Source organism: Vombatus ursinus, unplaced genomic scaffold (genome assembly GCF_900497805.2).
Source record: "Vombatus ursinus unplaced genomic scaffold, bare-nosed wombat genome assembly UNPS02014768.1, whole genome shotgun sequence".
Taxonomy (NCBI): Eukaryota; Metazoa; Chordata; class Mammalia; order Diprotodontia; family Vombatidae; genus Vombatus; species Vombatus ursinus.
This window is the reverse complement of record NW_020954546.1, coordinates 11,100,582-11,123,504: the sequence shown is the minus strand read 5'-3', so window position 1 is coordinate 11,123,504 and position 22,923 is coordinate 11,100,582. Positions and strand designations below refer to the sequence as shown.

At 48.6% G+C, this 22,923-nt stretch overlaps 1 protein-coding gene across 9 annotated transcripts in view; it reads right to left on the bottom strand.

Moving 5' to 3' along the window:
• CUX1 (cut like homeobox 1) overlaps positions 1–22,923 on the bottom strand; it is a 467,724-nt gene that overhangs the window by 93,770 nt on the left and 351,031 nt on the right. For 3 of the 9 annotated variants that reach the window (XM_027861836.1, XM_027861837.1, XM_027861838.1), the window contains exons 12-20: positions 17,313–17,371; positions 13,684–13,732; positions 12,295–12,391; positions 10,591–11,262; positions 9,012–9,077; positions 7,038–7,139; positions 3,594–4,426; positions 778–943; positions 185–241 (exon numbers count right to left, since the gene is read on the bottom strand). In XM_027861836.1, coding sequence (XP_027717637.1) covers positions 185–241; positions 778–943; positions 3,594–4,426; positions 7,038–7,139; positions 9,012–9,077; positions 10,591–11,262; positions 12,295–12,391; positions 13,684–13,732; positions 17,313–17,371 — 2,101 coding nt within the window. The remainder of the gene's footprint in view (positions 1–184; positions 242–777; positions 944–3,593; positions 4,427–7,037; positions 7,140–9,011; positions 9,078–10,590; positions 11,263–12,294; positions 12,392–13,683; positions 13,733–17,312; positions 17,372–22,923) is intronic. The other 6 variants (XM_027861841.1, XM_027861842.1, XM_027861845.1 and 3 more) reach the window with 4 other exon arrangements.

The window sequence follows — 22,923 nt, the reverse complement described above, 5'->3', positions numbered from 1 at the left end:
GAGAGGAGGACCATGAGGAATTTGGCTTGCTAATTACACAGCCTAGAATAGAACCTTCTGGTTTCACCTCTGAGCTCTCCCCACTCAACGAAAGCCTGGCTGGGCAGACCACAAGGCAGAGAAGCCCCTTCACAGCAAAGGCACATTTCCCGCCCAAGCCAAGAGAAAGCAGTGAATGAGTTACCTGAGCTCACACAGCCCTGCTGGAGGGAGTCCTGCAATGACGTCACAGAGTGGAGGACTGGAGCAGAAAAGGGGACAAAAGGAGGGAAGGGGAGTTAACCCAGGACAGATCAAAGGTGCCGTCTCCTCTCATCCCAGGTCTAAGGTCCAGAGCAGACCCCGATGCCACGAGTCTGACCTCCCACGGGGGAACAAAGGCCCTAGGCGAGTCCCCCCTCAGGCGTTGAAGTGCGACCCATCCCCTGTGCCGACAAAGGCTGAGCGTCCCCCTGAACCGGAGGCCCTCGCACGTGCAACGTTCCACTTCCCGGGACGACCTAACGGTTATTTACCTTTCACATTTTTTCTAATTCTCCATCTCAGTTCCTTGATTTTTGCACTATATTTATGCATAAACAGCAATTTCTTAATTGGTAACTCATTTGCTGCTTGCAGATTTAGCAGAGCATAAGCCTTCCTTTCATGAAACCCAAGGTGGCCCCATAGCAACAGGTTGTGAAAGCAAGGTGGGTCCCGCCTGCCCACTGGTGCCTCCTCGTCCCTCCCTCCAGCCCTCCTTACTCCCCGGTACCAGCGTGGCGGAACGTTAGTTACCTTGTCCTGGTGGCTGCCCTTGCACAGGCAGGACGCACTGGCCCAGCTCGCCGTTGAGCCACAGCTGCATCCGAATAAACGGTTCTCGGCCCTTCTGGGTCAGTTTACTCCACGGCTTCGGCCTTGACAGCATGTCACTGACACTGCCCTGTGAGAGGCCCAAAACCTTGAGTGACAACCAGAAAACACGGACGTCAGCGCGGGGTTAGAGACGCTGCTCATCATCGACGACGCGAGGCATCGCGGTGACCTCCCTGGGAGTCACAGGGCCTTCCCTCCCAGCTCAGCGGCCCTCAGCTCCCCTGTCTGTAAAAGGACGGGGTCTCCGAGGTCCCTTCCAGCGCTAAATGACCCTGGACTCTGGGATCACTTGGGGAGCGGCGTGCAGGGGCCAGGGGAGGTGCCAAGACTTTGGAGCCCCTATTTTCACCCACGCCAGAAGAGAATGATGCGATGGGCATTTCTGGAGCTCAGGCTGAGCGATGGAAGGGAGACTGAGTGATCAGAGAGGAGGGGAGGGGGCTCTTAGCTTTTCCTGATGCTAATGTTACAGTGAAAATACCTATGTGCCTGATTTTGGGGTGCACGGGGGAATGCCGGGCAAGCCAGCTACAACGACTACAGTGATGGAGACCCAATCACAGCAGGGGCGAGTCATGTCCACTGGGCACGAGGTGGATTAGGACATGCCTGTTAACGGATGTAGCTTCCTGGTCTGGGATCAGAACCACTGTGGGTTTTGTGCTGGTAGTCTGAAGGGGACTGCTTTCTTGGCCTAGGGAGCTCCTGGTGAGAAAACGCCCCCTCTTAATGCAGGTGGGCACAGCTCTGCGGCTCTGGACCAGGAGGGCTGCCGTGGTACTTCCCCAGGGTCACGAAGCCAGAGGGCGTCTGAGATGGGACGTGAACCCAGGACTTCCTGACTGCAGGCCGGCTCTCCTTCCCCTATGTACAGCTCATGCTGCCTCTCTAATAACAGAATCAATGCCATGAGCTTGTGTTTGCTGATCATGCACTGCCTGAGCATCGGGGTCAGCGGTGGGGCCAGCCCAGAAGCGAGCTAGGGAGCTGAAGGGGAAACATTTTGAAGAGTTAATCTACAAATGGAGACACATCTCCACAATGATGATTAAAAGTCACAGGGATGTGTAAAATTTGCTTATTTTTACATATGGTCATACATATGTATAGGTATAAACACCCACACACACATACCCAAATACTCTCCAAACATATTCAAGAGCTCCACTCCTGGGGACCGGGTGGGGGTGGGGGAGTGGAAATGCATCTGAGGACAGCATTTGGAAATCTCTGAGCTAGAGGCAGGAAAGTCAGCGTGGACTTAAATCTCCTTAAATTACCTTCCCAATGGTAAACTAAAAAGCATGGCTGGCCTGCCCAATACATCCTCAGGGCATCAGTATCAAAATAATTCATTATGCAAATTCACTAGGAACTGACGATGCCAGGGAGGTGGGCTCTACCCAGTGAGTCCTGTCTCTGCCACCACCTGTAAGACCTGTAAAACGATGGGGTGGGATGCGATGGCCTCGAAAAGGGGATCTCCCGGGGCAGCTGGGCAGAGCAGGAGTTAGAGCGCCAGGCTGGAGTCGGGTAAGCCCGAATTTAAATCTGGTCTCAGACACTTGCTGCCTGGGTCACCCTGGGCTAGTCACTTAGCCACTGTCTGCCTCAGTCTCCCCCTCTGTAACAGGGGGCAGTTGTACTTCTGGAAGTCCCTTCCAGCTCCAAATCTATGAGTCTATGACCTGGGCTGGAACCTCAGCTGTGTGACCGTGGGCAAGTCTCCTGGCTTCCTGAGCTCTAAGATGGGGTGCTTGGACTAGATGATCTCTACGGCGCTGACACCTGATGGGTGAACACACAATTCCCAATGTGTTTGCCTTGGTGGTACTGTCTGCTGTTTCATTTTATTTAAAGCTGTCTCCAAAAGAGAAAGATGAATTCTTTGGGCTTTACTCATCATATTCTACCTTCCTATTTATCAAGAATCATGACATGGAAGCTCTGAGGGGCAGAAAAATGCCTTCTTCCCAGCCTGGACACTCCACTCTTCTTTTTTGGGAATGTAGGGCATATTTTATTTTCTAAATAAAATTTTTATTCCTATCTTTTGACTTTGCCTTACCTGCCTTTCTAATGCTTGCTACCTCTATTTCCCACAATTCCTGCTGACTGATTTCCCAAGGGACACTCCCCTCCCCTTCCCAGACACCCCATATAATTACAAAAGACAAGCAAAAAAACAAAAATTCAGCAGACCAATCAACATACCCACAAATCTAACATTATATGAAATGCTCCAAACCCATAATCCCCCACCTCTGCAAAGAAACAGAGGGAGGTGCCCTCTCACACCTCTTCTGTGGGGACAAGAGAGAATTCAGTTTTGATTGTATCATCTCATTTTAAACTCGACATTTATATCAAAGGGACACATCACGGGTTATAAGGACTTTAGTCAAAACAGGTATATTTTGGCATATCTTCTCCCCTCTTTCTTAGACCTTGTGTATCTGCCTAGACTCCTTTACAATGATCTCTGAGGTTCCAACCCAGGTCATAGACTCATAGATTTGGAGCTGGAAGGGACTGCCCCGTTACAGGGGAGGAGACTGAGGCAGACCGTCTGATTCACAAAAGGACAATAGCGTTTTCTTTAGCCCAGTCAAAAGATGGTGACATACTTTTTTTCATGTTCAGACCATTATGGATAAGGAGGAACCTTTCATTCCTTCAATCAAGATAAAAACCTAGGCAGACCACCACTGAGTAGGAAACAGTAAGTCCTTTACCTTTTCCCCGAAGATTCTCTGACAGATGCCATTCTTGGCCAGCTTCTCCTTGACCTGGCGCGTCAGCTCTATCGTGTCCACTTCCTGGTACATGTAGATCTCGTACTGCTCCGGCGTCAGCGGCGGGACGGAGGGCTTGGATGGCTTTGACAGGGGCACGATAGGGGAGGAGGGAAGCGGGCTGTTTTGGGGCGTCTCGCTGCGGCTGGCTCCCGTCAAGCTCAGCTCCGAGCTCTGGGAGTAGGGTGACTCAGCGCTTGGCCACTCTTTCCAGTACTCGGAAGAAGAGGGTCCTTGGAGCTGGCCGCGGTCTGGCCGGGGCTGGTTACTGCTGCTGGGCTTTTCCTTCCCACTGCCACTTTCCTCAACCTTTATCTCCTCGGGAGGAGCTGTGCTTCTCCTTTCGTGCTGGACGGTGTTCCACCAGTGGTCCTTCCAGACACCGCCCCGGCCCAGCTCGTTTTTAACGTGTCTGAGCACGCCTTGTGTGGAGTCTGTTACCCCGTGAAGCTCTAGCACAGGGGCCTCCTGGGCCTCCTTCTTGAGGCCTGAGAGGTTCTGCAAAGCAGAGATACTGGAGTCTGCTGCCGAAGAGTGCTTCTTTAGGGAGATGGCCAAAGGAGAGTAGCTGGACACTGAGGACATTGGCGAGGTGGTTATTATTTTGGGGGATAAGATGGAGATGTCGGCTTGAGACAAGGGTGTTGGCTTTAAGGCAGGGTCAAGGGCTGCTTGCTGGGCCTCCATTTCTCGGCGGGCTTGCTGCAGGATGGAGCGGATGGCATCGTCTGAGTTACCGCTGCTCGAGGCCGAGGACGGCTGGGCTGGCTCTGCTGCATGGGACAGAGACGGAGAGACAGTGATCGCACCTGCGTCCTGCCCGCCTCCCTCCAGCTGGGCCCGTGTGGAGCCAGAGCCGGCCCCACTCCCAAAACCAAGTCATTCGTAGACACACCACCACTCTCTCTTTTCTATAACCTTGTAAAATTCAGCCAATGCAACCCTTGTTCTCATGGATTGGGTTGTGGTGCTAAAAACAGAGTGGTATAGAGGGAAAAACACTGTCTTTGGAGTCAGAGGACCTGGGTTCACATCCAGCCTCTGAAACTGCCTCTCTGCAATCACCTTGGGCCAGTGACCTCCTCTATAACATGGGAAGCCTGGGCTGGGGGGTGATCTGCGACCCTGTGACTGCTGTTTGGTGGCAGTCTGTCCTTGGGATTCTCTTTCTATTTGCTTTGCACATACATAAAGAGGTGCACACCACCGGACCTGGGAGGATGGTAAGCTCCTGGAGGGCAGGAACTGTTTCATTTTTGTCTTTGTCCCCCTGAAGCCCAGCACATGGTGAGGACTTCCTCAATGGGTGGTGACTGGTTCTAAGGAGAATGCTCGCTAGCATCCAGCGGCTGGCCTAGCTTCTTTCCATTTGTGCCATAGGCTACAGACTGGCACTCATGGTGTCTGGCACTCATGCTGGCAGCTTACAAGGGGACGTACATTTTTTATTAAATTCTGAAGCAAAGCCAGTAGCATCCATCGGCGACTTTGGGCCACTTTTTAAAAAGCTCCTGTTTATCACAAGAGCACGGAAGAAGGCGAACCACTTGTTACTGTGGGAAAGGGAGCTAAACTGGGAACAGCCAGACCATCTGGGTTCTAGGCCTGGCCCTGCCCAGATATGGGACCGTGGGCAGCAAAGTTTCATTTACTTCATCATACCTTGGGTCCAGCACTGTGTTTGGGACAGAGCAGGGACTTCAGAATTGCTGACTGAAGTCAATTCACCTCTCATCTTGTTTCCTCATTTGTACGGTGAAGGTGGAGCTGTCAAATACAGTACTGTGCGTGACCCTGATTTCCAGGTACCCTTCTTTAGGGATAGGTAATCATAAGACTTACACCAAGGCTTTCTGTCCCAGGAACAATGTGGCTGATGGGTCGTGACCAGCCTAATAAACTCTCTTCTCCTTCTGGGCAAAGGATCAAGGAAGAAGAATATCTATTTCCTCAATGGTGGGAGTTTTGCAGCTCAAACTAGGGAAGACCTCAAGGCTGATACTACTGGCTCATCCGGCGCTAGACAGCTCAGTGCCATGGGTCTCGCTGGGCAGTGGACAAGTCCCTGCACCTAAGCCAGCTGTAACAAAATGATCTGGGCATGTGACCTTTGTGCTTGAAGATTAGGGTTGGAAAACATGGTTGTGATAGTGGCACAAGGCCTTTTAGGACAGGACAAATGAAAGAGAACCCTGAAGCAGAGGCAGAGGCCATCACATGACAGATGAGGAAACCGAGGCACAGAGATGTGAAGTGACTTGCACTTAAGCACACAGCTAGTGAGTGCCTGAGGGGAGAGGTGAATCCTGGTCTTCTGGAATCTAAGTCCAGTGTCCTACTCACTGGAAATAGGAAAGGTCTAGACTAGCAAAGGTGACTTCTAACAGACACAATCCAGGCACTGACTCTTCCTTCAAAGCCAAAACATTTTACAGAATTTGCAGCCTGGTCCATCAAGCTGTATCAAGACTCAAGATGAGAAAAGCTGAAATGCATTCTTTTCCTTCGTTCTGATTTATCCAAAGCAGGGCTTCTGAACTTGTTTTTAAAAATATGTGGCTAACTGTATTTCAATATAAAGGCTTTCCTTTACTCCTATGTATAGTATTTTATGGGTTTAGGAAGAATGATCCTGAGAAGGGGCCTGCAGGCTTCACCAGGATGCCACAACGGTCCTTGATACAAGAAAGGGTGAAGAGGCTCACATCTAAAAGAATGAGGCTCAGCCATGTTTCAAATTGAGAAATCTAATCATAAGCCTTCTCCAAATAAAACTATACTAAGCAGATATTAAATACGTTAGCACCATTTTGCCACAAGGTCAGTTTTCATTTTCAGGTACCACATCCAAATTACAAGTGCACCCTGTGATCGAGAGAAGCGTGAATTCAAAGCATTCACTCCTTCAGTGCTGGGTCCTGAAGCGGGGAGGGAGGACCAGCAAAGGAGCCCAGACAGTGTAGGGAGCAGTCAGACACATGGAAAATGCCACCACTCCACACAGGCGCAATATAATCGGGGCAGGTGCTGTGCGAAAGGAAGCCCATTTTAAACCATAGTAAAGTTTAAAGCGTCTTTAAAATGAGCCTATGAAAAAAATTTAAGTGAATAAACCGCTCAGTGTGAAAATAATTATTCCATGAAGTCTCCTGCTTAACAAGAAGGCTGGAGGCTACAACTGGGTTTTGGCTCAAAAGCCACAGGAGCGGTGGGAAAAAAAATCGACCACGAGTCTGGGCAAAATGAATCCCGAGCAGACGCCCCCAGTGCACCCGAGCGAGCCCTCCCACAGGGCCAAGGGCTGCTACAGCAGGCCCAGCAGGGCTGCCTGAGTGACGTGGGGGAGCGCAGAGGGAAGCCGGCCGTCTGTCCGTCCAGCCATACCTGTTTTCTGTACTTGCAGCTCCCTTCTGGCCTGCTCCAGAATTGACTTGATGGCTTCATCGGAGCTAGTCTCAGTGGTTCGGATTCGAGTCGTGATGTTCCCTACGGAGAGAAAGAAAACGGAAGCCGTGAAGCCCCCATTCTACAGCAAAGCCAACAGCGAGCGGGGCGGTCATTCTGACAAAGAGCCCCTGGAGTCGCAGCTAGTGCCAGCAAGGCCTTTGTAATGACCAGACATTGACCTGCTCTTACTGCTACGGGAGGTTCATACCTTGGATTGTGACACCTTGCAGGAAATTATTCCTGTGTTATCTATTCTAAGACAAGTATTATTTTGACAAGGAGAGGGGAACTTTGTATTGACTCATGCTGGACAAGTCCCCAGGTGAGGGGGCTCCAGCCTGGCAAGACTTGGCTAGATTGTGCAGGAGGATGAAAGAAATTTGTCAATTCACATTTTTTTTTTAACAGCAAAAAGGTGAGATATTCTCATTAAAACCATTTCAAAACAACTACCCCAACTGATTCAGTTTGCAATCAAATTCAGACACTGTACATTTATTCAAGGCTGGAATCTAAAATAGAAAACATTTTTAGCAGAGAGCAGTGTTAATTCTGGTTAGTTTTAATCTTCAGGTTGCATAAGGTAAAGAGTCAAGAGATTTAGTTTTACAGTTTCCAGATCTGTCAACACACCTCCCTAGCAATGGGAGGATTTCACTTTCTACTTTTTTTTTTTTAAAGTAAGGAAAGAGGCCTCTATCAATTCCCAGAGAGAAGAATGCAGAGTCCACTAGACTATAGTGATGTGGTGCAAAGCAGCCAAAAACACACAGCTCAGAGACGGAAACCAATCTGGGTCACATCTTCTCTAGGGGCCACCACAGAGGCCCAGAGAGTTGCTGGGAGCACTGGGAAAACTACTGTGGCATGTGTAAGGTCATCTGGCTAGGATGTGTCAGAGGCAAAACCTCAAACTCAGGCCTTCCAGACTAGCACCCCATGTTGCCCCTTCTGGACCCCAAATTAAACCATCTAAATATATATTCTGCCGCTAGTGCCAAGACAGGTAAATGCCTCTGTAAAAAGTAGCTCCAAAGAGTATGGTGACCAAGACTGAGAAACAACACCCAAATATCTGGGATTTGCCCTACATTATTAACATGCCTTTATATCTCCAGCCCCTAATGCGAGGTCTGGCACACAGCAGGTGCTTAATAAATGCCGGGTGATTTTATATACACATACACACATACATACCTATGTGTGATTGTGTGTGTGCACAGGGACTACTTCATTTTTGTCCCCAACACCCAGCACAAGTGACAGGTACACAACAGGTACTTAATAAATGTTACTTGATTCACTGATTGTAGCCTCTTATTGAATGTAGGTCCCTTAAGGGTGGAGGCTATTTCATTTTTGCTCTTGTTTCCTTAGCACCTAGCACTTTTCCTGACTGACTGTCCCCCTCTAGAGAGTATGAGCTCTTCCAGTTAGGGGCAATTTCATTTTTGTAACCCCAGCACTGAGCCCAGTGCCAGGCACACAGTAGGTGTTTAACACATACTTGAATGGTATTTCTTTAGATAAAAGCATAAAAAAATCAGTGATGTCTGGTTTTGCCCACAAATACTATTCTTCTGCATGATGTCTCTTGTTTCACCTGCTCAGAGGAGAACAGGAGCCCTGCCATCTGTGGGTTCTGATGGGGACTGGGAGGGGAGACTCCCTGAAATACCCGGCCCTCTGCTTCTCTCTTTTTAGACATCCACATCCGTATGCTGAAGATAGAGTGGGGGGAACGGTGCGGTCTAACCCATGCGTTGTTTTATACTTACTAGCTCTGTTTTTCCATCAGATTCCAGGCCAGAATCAAACTGCACAGTTTAACAAAAAGACCCCACTAACTAATGCGTGCACGCCGCTGCCGAGGTGAGGGACCGCAAAGACAAACACCTGCCGGTGACGTACCTTCAGACCCATTTCTTCGTTTCGGCACTTCCTGAAATAGTCTGTTCAGGTTCTGGCCTGGATTTTCTGTTGAAAAACAAGTGTGGTAAGAACAAAACAATCAGGGGACAGTGGTGGTGACGATATGAGCTGGGACATGAGAGAGGACAGACTGCCCCTGGATGGAACGATTCGAAGGCCTGGGGCTTTGGAAGGAGCCAGGCACCGGGAAAAGGCCCTAAACCGGACTAAGAGAGAATGACCATAGAGGAATACAAGCCTATGAAAATATGAAATAAAATGAAGAGGTTTTTACAAAGAAAGAGTCTTCTCAAAAGAAAATCACCCCCCCACCCCCCCAAGCAAACCACCACATTCATCATTTGGAGACATTTAATTTAAAGGAACATTACCATAAAAAAACCACCTCTATATGCCTGCCGCAAATTGAGGCTCTGGAAAAATCCTCCCACTTTGTTAAAAATCTAAATTTTGTAATCTGTTTCAAATGTCTGACCTTTGAACATACCTCTCTCTGGTATTACTGTTTTCTTTCTGAACTATTCTTTTTTACCTAAGGAAGGCCAATCACTTCCTTTCTCTGGGCCTCAGTTTCCCTCATTTGTAAAATGAGAAGGTCGGACAAAGAAGGCTCCAAGCTCCTTCTGAGCCCTAGGTCTGTGAGTCTGTCTATGATGCTCTGTACCCATGTGGCCCTGGATAAGTTACTTGCCCTCCTGGGGCCTGTTTCCTCAACTGTAAAACCAAAGGGCTGCATGAAAATGTCTCAAGACTCTTCCAGCTCTCGGTCTGTGGTCCCATGACCTTCCTTAAGGGAAAGCACTGACTTAACAAAAGCCCCCTTCTCAGAGAGTCAAATGAACGCTCTTGGATCCCTGTGGGGTGTAAGCACGTGCCCATTTCCCAATACTGAAGCCTACTGCAAGGTCGCAGATGTAAGAAGACAGCTAGCACTAGGGAATAACCTCTTTTGAGGATGGGCTGGAGACTAGAATTCTTGGCTGGAACCTTCTCCTTCCATGCTCAGTGCTGTCTCTGAACTCCTCTAAGCCAATGGTCTTTTATTGGACTTGAGGTCGACCCAAGTGAGCTCTCTGCCAGGGTCCAAACTGACCTCTGCTCATTAAACAGGCTGTACGGTCTTGCCCTTGAGAGCAGTAACACGTAATGGGGAGCGCAGTGGACGGAATGGCAGGAGACCTGGGTTCAAAAGCTTAGCTCTGACCCTCAGGACCCACTTGACCACGGGCGACTCATGTCAACTTCCTCCTCGGCCCAACGGCGGTTACGCTACTCGCCTGACCTTATTCCCAGGGTGGTGTTAAGAGATGTTAAAGGCTTTGTCAGATTGAAAGCACTATCGAAATGTGAGTGGTTATTGGTACTGTTATTGTTATTATGATTATGACGATTATTACTGTGATTAGTGCACAAGCCTGGAAGGAGAGGTTTCCAAAGGCTAACGACTTCCTCTGCCTAGGCTAATGACCGGGAGCAGAGAGAGCGGTAACTGACGCTTGATATTAACGTTCTGGCGCCATACTCCCCAAGTTTCCTCCCAACAGGGAAGGGCTCTCACCTCTTTGTCGGCCCTGGATGCTCCGGAGAGCCAAGATGTTCTGTTCGTCCGACAGGAACTGCTTCATCTTGTGGAACGGCTCCTTGCCCCGCACGGTCAGCTTGTTCCATGGCTTTGGCCGGGCCAGGATCTCGCTCACGGACCCTTGCGACAGTCCCAAGACATAATGTCCAAATATCCGCTGTCCAATATTGTGCTTGATCAACTGTTCTTTCACCTGGCGCGCAATCTCAGCTGTGTCCATCTCCTCGCCTTCGGAGACGCTGCCGGCGCTTTCGGACTGGCTGGGAGATGGGGCCAGGCCATTTACGTCGGGGCTTTGTTGTAATGGACTTTGGGAGGGGATGGAATTTGTGCTGTATTGACCTGTTGGAAAAATCATGCTTGTGCTTCCGGCTTCCTGCATGGCCTTGGAGTAGAAGGACTGCATTAGCTGTCGCTGGAGGAGAGAGTTTAGTGCAAATTTTCCTGTAGAAGCCAGGGGTAGGCTGGGGCTTGCCAGGGATGAGCTGAAAAAGTCTTGACTTAAACCCGTTGGTGAGAACTGGTGTGTACCATTAGTATTGGAAACCTGCTCCCCTGGGTTGCGGGGCAACTGAGAAGGAGGGGAGGCCGGCAAAGCTCCAGGGCGCGGATTCTCAGGCTGGTCTTTCCCTTTTCTCCTGGCTGACCCTACAAGGAAGGTCAAACATAATGCATTATGGGGGATTAAAAAGGGAAAAACCAAGATCAAAATGCAAAGTTTGCCCCGCAAAAGGGAAAGTAGTGCAGATTTTTACAAGGGCCAATGAGGTGTGTTGGTTGGTTGGTTTGTAAATTGAAATTTTAATCAGCCAAACAAGGCCCCCCAAAACAAGCAACATGCATTTTCATGTTTGCACCTTTCTTGTACGTTGCAGCCTGGAGAATCCCCTTTTTACAGAAACTGAAATTCTCAGTGTTACATGAAGCGCGGTACCACACACAGTAAAGAGTCGACAGGGCGCACGCGGCAGGGCCATTATTGGAGCGCTAGCCTTCGAGCTACTCCCCGAGGAACCCTGCCTGACCTGGAGCAGCAAGCACTGACATTTATGGACCAATGGATTCTCTCAAACACCTGGCTTTGAGGAGGAGGCACTGTGAGATGTCTATCGGAGTGAAGGCACACACATTCTTAAGGAGGCAACATCATCGGACACCTTGAAATGTTTTCCCGACTCCCAGACCAGAAGCACAGCCAGTCCCAAAAAGCTAGGACTCCAACCAGGTACACAAAGAGTTAAAAGAGGCCAAGCCTGGGGGCAGCCTCCCCCCACCCAGAAACGCTGACCAAAGCAAAGAACCTTCCCTGAGATTGAGGGGAGAAGGGGGAGGCATGGTTACCGGAACACCAAAGAAAACAGGCCGACCTCGATTTTTTGCTCTTGGCAGCAGAGCTAGAAAAGGATTAGTGGAGAAAGCATCCTTTAAATCTCCCACTTGGTCTACCACTTTGAAACGTCCTCTACAGCGATCTACCGCATCTACAGATTCTGCTATGTTCATCCTCTTAGCCATTCTCCCAACGGGGAGGAAGGAGGAAACTGTCTCCCTAGGACCCTAGGACCTCGCAAGTCCACTGATCTTTCTGAGGCGTTAGCCCAGACTCACGTTTCACCTTCCTCTTCCTAGTATCCCCTGGAAAAGTAACCAAGTGCCAGAATCGAGATCCCATGAACCTACCGCTCAGGTCACTATTGGTAATTCGCAGGGTGGCATTCTCGGACTGCAGAGAGCGGTTCTTCTCCAGCAGTAAGACCTCCAGCGGCTTGGTCGCATCCTAGACCCAAGTCAAAACATGCCTTTACTTCCACGATCAATTATGTCATCTGAAGCAGGGATAAGCTGAAGCGTGGGGCTAACAAGAAGGGATTTGGTAAGGAGAGAAAAATCACGTTTGATCCAGTGATGTGAGGCTGGAGGCAGGGTGGGATGGGGAGATTTACCCTTGTCTTCTCTTTTGACTGGACAGCTAGGGACTTAAAACTTTCTTTTCGAATTCCCAGCTTAATAATATAATCAAAGATTTGGAGCAGAAGCTCCTTGAGGACAGTGATTGTTTCACTTTGGTTTTTGTACCTTCAGAGCCTAGCATGGTGCCTGACCCAAGGCAGGCACTTAATAAATGCTTATTGAGTGACTAGTTGGTAAGACTTCATCTGGCCGTACCAGAAACTTGACCAAAGTTAAAAAGTTAACAGGTGGCAGGTCTTCAAATTCCCCATCTGGTGTTACATGAACTCAAACTCAAAAAATAAAGAGTTCTAGAATTTTCACTAGAAATATTCCGACAAGTTCTTGTTCTTATTTTTAAATTTTAGTTTTAATGAAACCCTGGTGGTCGAAACTATCTTTTTACTACTAGAGAATTAATTACATCCTTAAAGTTTGTCTTCAACTTCAAACCATCTGAACACTCAATATGGCTGAGCAACTGGCCATTTAGCTCACAACAAGCCATCAGAAAGTCAAACTCAAAGCAATCCTTTCAGACCCGCCATGCTGGTGGCAGCTCCCTTTGGAATTCCAGGAGAAAGAATCCATTTGATGACTTTCCATCTGTAGTCAGATTAAAATGCATGAACGTCAGCATGTTGTTCCTTGGCCTTCCCAACTCAACGGAACAGGAAGCTCAGATTTCTTTAAATATGAATATTCCTGGCAAATCAATATTAACCTGAATTTTTTAAAAAAAAATTGCTGACATTCAATCCGAAATTGTATTCATCTACGTTCTTAGTTAAATCGCAATGTAATTTAGTCTGAGCAAGTTTCTAATTCAAAAAACATTAATAACATGTCTCTCTCTCTCTTTTTTTCCCTCTACTTAATTAAAGGCAATTTGCGTTAACAAGGTTAAATGTTCAACTAAGCTGCAAGTTGGACCACAGCACCAGTGATCAATTACGTGCTAGTACTTTCCGTCAAGAGAGAAGAGTCTTAGGCTAGTGGGCCATTTTCTTTGACATTTCTCAAGTCTTCAAATACTCATTCTAGTCGAGAGTGAGCAGAAATGGAGAAATGACAGCGGTAATCGGAATGACAAGACGAAGGTGAAATTGGATTCAGTACCTGGGTCCCAGCGCCTTCAGATGGGGCGAATTCCATGGACTTCAGGATGCTGCAAAGGACAAGACGGATAGCTTCAGTTTCTAGTCATTCATTTCATAGCAGCTACACTAATGAGCATTAACATGATCATTTTTGACTTTCCAGGAACACCATAAGTGACAACTCGAACAACTTTCGCAGCAGTAACATAATCTGATAATGAATATAGAATAACTATTCAAACTACTTATTGGACACAAAAAAACTTCTCAAGCGCCACATAAATCATTCCATAGGCAATCCTGCCAAGCCATTTGAGAGTATAAATTTACAGGTTAATAAGGAGAAAGCATTTTAAGGTGTCAGAAGCAACATGAATTTATTTGTGAAGCCTGCAGGGAAGAGGAAGTTCTATTGAAGCAGGACAAGAGGGGAGAATAACCATCGAGTCTTACATACAATATGGCGCCCATACCATGGACTGGCTGAGACACCAATCCGGAGAAAGTCTGAGGGGTGGGGAAGGCACAAACAATTTTCTAACCCCGAAGGCTAAAAGGCAGGACTTTTTCTGCTAGCTTTCTAACCTAAGGGGATGTATGAGCCCGATGTGTTCCGGTATTGCCCTCGACAGAACTAAGAGGGCCAATGACTAACACATCGAGAGAAAGAACTCTTCCCATCTTTGCAGGAGTGAGGTCGAGATGGAGGCGAAGATGGCACTGATTGGGTGGGGCAATGCTTGGGGAGGAGATGGCCTTACTTCAGCTCTCGAGCTGAGGGAGCTGCCCTGGGGACCAAGAGGTTAATTAACTCGCCTAGGGCCATGGAGTTTGTGCTCTCTACCAATAAGGCAGAGACTTTGGGTCTTCACTTGCAATTTCATTGGTTTAGGAATTTCTGATGGAGACATTTTCTCTAAAGAGGCACACTGGCCCCTGCAAATTACCGTCTTAGAGAGGTGCCTGGGGAAATTAAAGGTGAAGTAACTTGTCTGGGCCACACTGCGGGGCCCAGCTTGTCCTGACTCAGGGACCAGTTGTCTGTCCACTCTCCCTCTCCCTCCCAGCCCGTCAGTACTTTGTCATAATTCTCATCATTCAAGAACACGAGGGCCCTACTTCTTTGTGCCGATGGCCCTTTTATGAGGGAGGCTAACTAATTACTGGAATGAACTGCTTTGATTTATTTGAGTGTTTTCTGGAGAAGCTCAAAAGCTGAGGGTCATGGGAGTCATTAGCTTTTTCAAGTTTCACTCTTTTCTGTGGAATTTAAATTTCTTTTAATTACTGTACTGGAGAGGGTGTAAAACACATCCCAACAGTTTTCATGAGATATTTTTTCATGTAAAAATTGGAGAGTATGTGTGTGTGAGACAGAGATGCAGAGAAAAGAGAGGAGAGGAAGAGAGAGAAGAAAAAAGAGAGAAGAGGAAGAGAAGAGAGCAAAGAGGAAAGAAGAGAGGAGAGAAGAGAGGAAAAAAAGAGGAGGAAAAAAAACAAGGAGAGAGAAGAAACAAGAGAGACGAGAAGAGGAAGAAGAGAAGAGGAGAGAAGAAAAAGAAGAGAGAAAAGGAGAGCAGAGGAGAGGATCCTTTCTCACTCTCCCAACAGGCAGGTGTGCACCAGGGAACCTCAGAGAAGGGCCCCTGAACAAGCCGGCTGGCCAGCTGGTGCCAGGCTGGCACAAGGGGATGTGACATCACAGACACACAACCCAAGGCTTCTGAGCACTTAACTTTGGACCCCACCCTGTGGCACTGAAGGTGACATTCATGGAGCTGTAAAAGCGCTATCTCACCAGGGAAGGGTCGAGAGCCCCTGCACATCCTGGCAGTCAGAAGCAACGCTGCACTCTGAATTTGGGATTCACATATTCTATTTTTAAACCTTTCCCCTCTCATGGCGCCTTCGTGGTGATATTCATCCATGTGCACCCACAGGAGCAAATGGCTTTAAAGTGGAGGGGCAAGCTCTGCCCTGCTTACACCCAGTGGGATCTGGGGCCGTCACCTCTCTGCTCCGGGCCTCAGTCTCCCCATCTGTAAAAGGGGAGCGGGGCCAGACCAGCTCCAGATCCAGGGTCCTCTGATTCTCAGCCACTTAACTTTCATGGGCCTCGGTTTCCTCAGGCTTAAATGAGGGGGTTGGACTCTTCGGCCTCTGGGGTCACTTTTATTTCTGGATTTTTGATGCTATGATTGACTTAGCCAGGTCACTTTATTTCACAGATAAACAGCTGAAAACAGGCCGAGGACAGGGACGGCGCCGAGCGATTCGGCGTCAGCAGACAGTCACCGTCCTGCCTTTCCTAAGAACTGTTTGCCACTCTCACTAAGGCATCTCTGAGGCTTTCCTTGATACGTAAAAGTACAAAAGCTCCCCCCCCGGTCCCCCCAACTGCATTCTAGAAATCCAAGTTCACTTGATGTGCAGCACTTTTTCCTCCTCACCCCGGGTGTATATTTGCAAGTTAAGAAATGAGTTAATATTTCTAAAACGCCATCAAGGCCCACCGTTCATCAGCATCCACAGAAGTGCTGGCTACTTGGGACAGTTTAAATTTAGTGACGTTATGGAGAGGTAGGGATGGGGATGCTTGGTGGTTTTGTTTTGTGCTGCTGGCCCCAGCAATCAAAATGGGAATGATTTCAATGCCATCCAAAGTTCACAAACTTCTCCAAAGGATCATAATTCAGTCAGGGCTGAGGGCAGAGACAGACACATACCCCACCTTCCAGATCAGTGCCTGTGCAACCAGCTGCTGGTCAGTGGAGAGTGCTGCCTTTGGGAGGCAGGAAGCTGTGGGTGTGAATCTCCCCAGCTAAGTCTCAACCTCTCTGTCAGCATCCTCATCTGTAAAATGGGGACATTAACAGCGCCCCCTTCCTGGGGCTGCTGTGAGGGTCAACCAAGAAAGCATACATAATGTAGTGCAAACCTCAAAGTGCTCTATGCGGGTTGGACATTACGCCCAGACTGACGGACTAGGAGGTAGGCCTGCATTTAAACCCTCCTGCTGCCACTCCCTACCTGCATGCCCAGGCGAGCCCCAACTTCACAGGGCTTGGATTACACCGCCTCCAAGGTTCCTTCTGACTCCCCATCTCTGGTTTTAGGATCCTGTTAGTAGCCCTGGCTACTAACTCCTCACTCCCTCCTCTTCACTAACTTTATTTTTAAATCTCTGATTTCCTCCAGAACTCTGCTCAAATGACATTTCCTCCCTCAAGCTTTTCCTGCTGCCTCCCTTGCCCCACCACTGGAGTCTGCCCTCTGAAAATCACTTTATATTTATTTCTTACATACTTATCCATGGACATATTATCTCCCCTAGTAGAATGGAAGCTTCCTGAGGACAAGAACTGTTTTCTTTTTGTCTCTGCATTCCCAACACTCAGCATGGCACTTAGCTCCTAGCAAGTGCTTGATAAATGCTTAACTGATCCATATAAGTCTGCTACAGTTAAGTCTGGTTTTGTTGGGTGCTTGCCCTCCTGTGTGGGCAGCCAGGTAACCAGAGAGATGGGCCACCCCAAGGAGCTCAGTGAGATTTTAGCAGTGAGACCCATCTATCTATGGCTGCTCTTTAAGCGGCATCCAGGACCCACAGTTGCGAACAGAGTGCAACATAACCAGCTGACAACTTACTTTAATTCTTTCTTCACTTCTTCATAATCAGCCTGTCCTTTCAGTTTTTCTTCCAGTTGCTAAAAGAGAGAGAATAAAGGAACTTTACTTTCAGCAAAGTTTGAGGACAGCGCATTGGTGAGGACCAGGAATGCCTTGGACAAGGAAAATAAACACCCGCCAGAGGCAGCAGAAAAGACAGCGGGCTAATCTTATGTTCTTTTCCATCACTTATCTGGTCTGTCTCACAGACTGCAAAAATGAATCCTGATCCAGCCCTTCCGTCAAGCCTGACCCCAAAACATGGCGTCCTATCGTAAAAGTGAAAACGAGGCGTGGGGAGGGGATCGCAAACGAGAAAAGCTATTTTAAGCGAATAATAAAAATAAAATTCTAAAAGTACAGAGTCTTAGATCAGCGACCACTTAGACCGGGGCTTCTTAACCTTCCTATGTGTATTGGACCCCTCTGGCAGTCTGGCAAAGCCTGAAGACCCCTTCTCAAAGTGTTTTTAAATATCTGAAGGAAATGCTAAATTTCAGGTAGAGGTTAATGAAGATAAAAATTTAATTTTTTTCCCCATCCAAATTCACGAACCTCCAACAGAAGTTAACAACTTCTGATCAAGACCGGCTCATACTTGACTCAGGAATCTCCTGTGCAGCAGGCCTGACGCGTGGCTATTCAGATGCTGCCTGAAGGCCTTCACTAATGAGAAGCTCACTACCCACCAAAGCTGCCTGGTTCAGCTGTGGACAGCTCCTACTCATCAGGCAGTTTTCTCTAATAACAAACCCTAATCTGCCTCGCTGGAATTTCTATCCAAGCAATCCATCAACATGCATCGAGTATGCACCTATTGTTTGCCAGGCACTGGCTGATGCTCTTAGTGCTGTCTTCTGGAAACTATCTAGTTGGTGGAAGGAGACCTGGCAAAGAAGCCCTGTGTTCAAATCCTACCCCCCAGCACAGTACCAAGATCACTCTGGTGCCAGCTTCGGCAGGAAGCCTTTCTGGGTCCTCCTGGATGCCAGGGCCACCGCTCGGAGGCACCTCTCATCCACCCCCTATCTAATATCTCGTGGGTACGCATCGCTTGCTTGCTGTCTCCCTAATTAGACCATGAGTTTCTGGAGAGCAAGAGTGGCTTTGTACCTTTCTGGCATGAAGCACATAGCGCTAAATCAATGTTTATTGACTTAATAAATCCTCAAGTTGGCTCTCTCGAGTTGGAGGAGTAGGGTTCAAATTCTGCCTTGGACGCCGACGACTTTTGGGACCCTGCACAAATCTCTTCATTCCACAGGGCCTCACGTTCCTCGCCTGTAAAATGAGGGGGCTAGATCAGACAGCCTCGGGGGTCCCTTTCAAGTCTACAACAAGACTCCTGTGGCTCACAGCACATTTTCTGACTGCCACGGCATAAGGTGACCCATAGGGTTCACTCTGATCCCCAGGTCCTTTTCTTCCAAAGCACTTTACCCTTCTGTTCTTGTGCTGCTGATCTTGGAATCCAAATGTCAGTTTTCCTGTTACCTTTAGTGAATGTCATCTTGTGAGTCGTCACCCACCTTCAAAGGCTCTCCCGATATCTGCATTCCTGATTCTTTCTTCTAATTTTTTTTTGCCTTGACTTAGCTTTCTGTCATTTGTACACATGATATACGTCAGGAATAGAGACTGTTTCAACCTTTATGTTTGTAACCCCAGAGCCTGGCACACAGTAGGTACTTTAGTATACATGTTTTGATTGGTTATGTATCCCATTTTGGCCTGTATTTAAGCTATCAACGGTCTAGAATATAATTTAACTGAACAAACCATTAAAAATGAACTAGAATGTGCAAAGAGAACTAGAGTGAGGCCCGCTGCTGGGCCTCAAGGAGCTTAAAATCTAGCACAGAGACAAGACACGTGTAGAAGTAAAATTCATACAAGACAGGAGTGAGCTCAGAGTGTAGCAAAGCTCAAAAGGCAGGGGAAAGCAAGATGGGCAGGTACCGACCATCTGGGGAAGGCCTTACCAAGGATATGGCACCTGAGGGGACAGACCAGATTCCAACCTGAGGCATACAGGGAGAGACCAGTCTCTGCCAGTGCATGGAGGAGAAAGGGCGGGAGGAGACTGGGGCCTGGCCCAAATGCCAATGGAAGAAGTGTAGAGGAAGGGAGGTGGGGGCCGCGCACGACAATGCGGTTCAATGGCCTCTAGACTTTCTTGAATATGCACCCTGTCAGTAAAAATCTGAGCCTGTCCCCCCAATATATTTCTATTTCTTTATAAATTACACAAAGCACTACTGCACTAATGATCATTTGTATTATAAAACCTACACAAAATATCAACATTTTGAAAACAATGAAATTAAGTGAAATAATGGATCCTATAGGCCATGGGAAGCCCCTGGAGATTGAATGAGGGGAGGACAAGGCCTGTGAGTGAGGAGGAGAAGGTTAATTTGAGTTGGGGATGGGTCAAGCAGACTGGGGAGAGAGTAGGCAGTAACTACAACTGTCCAAGCATCAGGTGATGGGAGCCCGTGGGAAGGGGGTGCTTGTAAAAGTAGAGGAAAAGGGACGGACAGATACGAGATGTCACGAAGAAGAAATGACAAGATTGGGCAAATGATCAGATTTGTGGGTTCAGGGAGAGGGATGAGCTGAGGCTGAGAACCGGGGGGCCGAGAAGGAGGCTGGGCCCCTCACAGCACCTGAGATAGGATAAGCAATGGTTTGGGGACCGGGTGGAAGAGAGCATGAAGAGGCCTTCAATGGCAGCCGTAACTCACCCACACCTACTCACTCACACAAAACCCCGGGGGGGGGGGGGGGGGTCTTGCTCACCAGTGGCAGCCGTGTTCCTGCTGCTCTGAGTACTCAGATACCTCGAAGGGAGGAGGCTGACAGCTTCAACAACAAAGGAATGCAAAGGGGGAGCGCCAAGGAATATGAATAGGCGTAGCTCCACGACTGGAGATTATGGGAGGGTGGGATGCAACTTGATCTTGGGCTCATGACCCCACTTTAGAGATCACTGCTCTGGGTCAGCAGTTCTCAAGTTTTTTGGTCTCACGGACCCCTTTATACATTCTTAAAAATGAATGAGGACCCCTTCCAAAGAGCTTTGTCTTCATGGGTTATATCTCAGCTATTTACTATATTGGAAATTAAACATCTTAATGTCATTATGAAAAGAGTTTTGACCTCGTAGATCCTTTGGGAGAGTCGGCAGACCACACCTGGAGAAGCGAAGCTACCTAAGCGATTTTTCTTGAAGAGCACAGCAGACCATGTCACTCCCCCGCTCAGTGAACTCCAGGGGCTCCTGACCCCAAGGGTTGAATAAGAACTCCTTCACTTGGCCCTGAAACTCTACAAGTGGAACTAGGTTATTCTTTCTTGGGAGCGGACACAACCGTAACCTTTTGAACTGGTGAGCTCAGGCTACATTTGGGGGGACTTTCTGACTTTCCCTCCCTCCCTTCCTGCCTTTGTCTACTGTCCAGGTCCTAAAACACAGGCCAGTCCATCGTTACCTATATTTGGGACAGGCTCTACAAGTAACCAGGGAGAAGAGAGAGGGAAGGCTGCATTTGGGAAACTGTTCCTGGCCTTCAATCCTTCCAAGCTGCCACACAAACCATGGCTAGGCATCTTGGCCAGCTCACTCTCAGCCACTCTGACTCCAGGTCTATCGACAAGAGACGCCACGTTCTTCACGAGGGTTCTCATTAAAAAGCCTTTGTGCCCTTTTATAACCCTCCCATGTACAGGAGCCTAAGATGGAGTTAGGGCCGGAAGGGGCCCCTTACAGGTCATCGAGGCTGAGGAAACTGAGGCCAGAGAGGGCAAATGTTTGGGCCAGGTCACTGGAGGGTAAGTGGCAGGGCCAGGATTCATCTGCAGGACCCCCACGGCCTCTAAAAAGCCCCAGGAGGCTGCCCTAAACAAGCCAGCGTCTCCTCAGGGTTGGATTTCTGAATGTCCTTATTCTGGTTCCTCCCCAAGTGACCCCCACTGATCTGTTTATCTCCTACATCTTTTGGGAAAAGGAAAGGAGCCCCTGACCCATCAGGCTCACCATATCAGAGTCCTAATGTCCCAGCTGCTCTGAACACACGGAGGCCACTTATTTAAATGGCCTTTTCTTGTAGTTTATTGCACATTGCTTTTTGCATGAAGTGGCTCTATCCTAGTTCCTTTTAAACCCTTCCTGCCAAATGTATAGATTATGATGCTGATTTCAGTTATAATTAAATAGAGCAAGGCTTCATTAGCCTACAAAAGCTTCACAGAAGGTGTTCATAAAAAAGTGATTTATTTCATCCTTTCCCTAGGGCCTCCAAGGGTGGGGAGGGTTGAGATGCTGCATTTTCTGAGACTGGGTTACCCAGAGTTACTGGGATGGACTTGAGATTCTGGGGCTCCTGGCTGCAGGACATTAGAGAAAACTGGCTGGTCTAAAACAATCAGAGGAATGAAAATGGCCAGGGGCTGTCAAGTTCCTACCACATAGTGAGCATTTATATAGAGCTTTAAGATTTAAAGAATGCTTCACAAACCTGATGTTCCCAATCTTCTTGGATTATCCCCATTTCACAGAGGAGGAAATAGGGGCAGACAGAGGTTAAGGGACTTGCCTAGGGTCAGACAGCTAATGCGCGTTTTTGAGGCTAGGGCTGTGATCAGAAAAGGGAGACTGGAAATTGACTTTCAGGAGAATCTGAAGCCCTCCTTGGAAATCTCTGATGACTTAACTCATCTAAGCCTAAGAAACGTCAGATGGCGCTTTGTTGAGGCGGGCAGAGGTCACATTCAGGGAAAGTCGGCCCCTTCGAGTCTGTCTCTGATCTTTGTAGACCCGTCCAGCACCTTCCTCATTTTGCCGATTAAATCCCAGCAGACCTCGCTGGAGACCCCCTTGGGCCAGGAAGGGGCATGTCAACATGGCATCATGTCTGTGTAGACAGTTCTCTCGCCGTGGGGCTGGTTTTCTGATGGGAAGCATCAGAATGGCAAGGTGGGGGTGTGGGGCAAAGGCCTGTGAGAGGCGCAGGGCACAGACTTGTGGAGGTCCTCGTCCCGTGACATTGTCATGATCACGAGAGGCCCTCAGGCTCCGGAGGCCAAGGCTCCTTGGACCAAAGTTCCAGGGCTGGAAGGCGGGCACGGTGCCAAGCGCTTTACAAATGTCATCTCCTGAGAGGGGCCTTTGTGGTCACCGCAGGGTCAGTGACGTGGGGCCCAGATCTGGAGAGAGACGGGGTCCAGAGGGGAGGATCCGGGGTGAGGGGTCACAGATAGTCAGCTGAGTCAGGGGCAGGAAAGGCAAGCTCCAAGGCCCTCCACCCCCATGGTGGCGGCAGAAGACAACGTCACTCTTCATTCAGACAGACACTGGGGGGTCTGCTCCATGGAGGAATAATGGAAGTAGCGAGGCACAGAAAGAGTGCTGGCTTTGGAGTCAGGAAGACCTGGGTTCGAATGCTGCTTCAGACTCATCCTGGCGGTGCCACCCTGGACAAGTCCCTGGCAGGTGGCAGAAGATGATTGCTCACTGGGATCCCCCAGACCAATGATCTGTCTAAATGGGCAGCGTGAGGAGGAGTAAAAGGCAGGCCGAGCCTTCAAG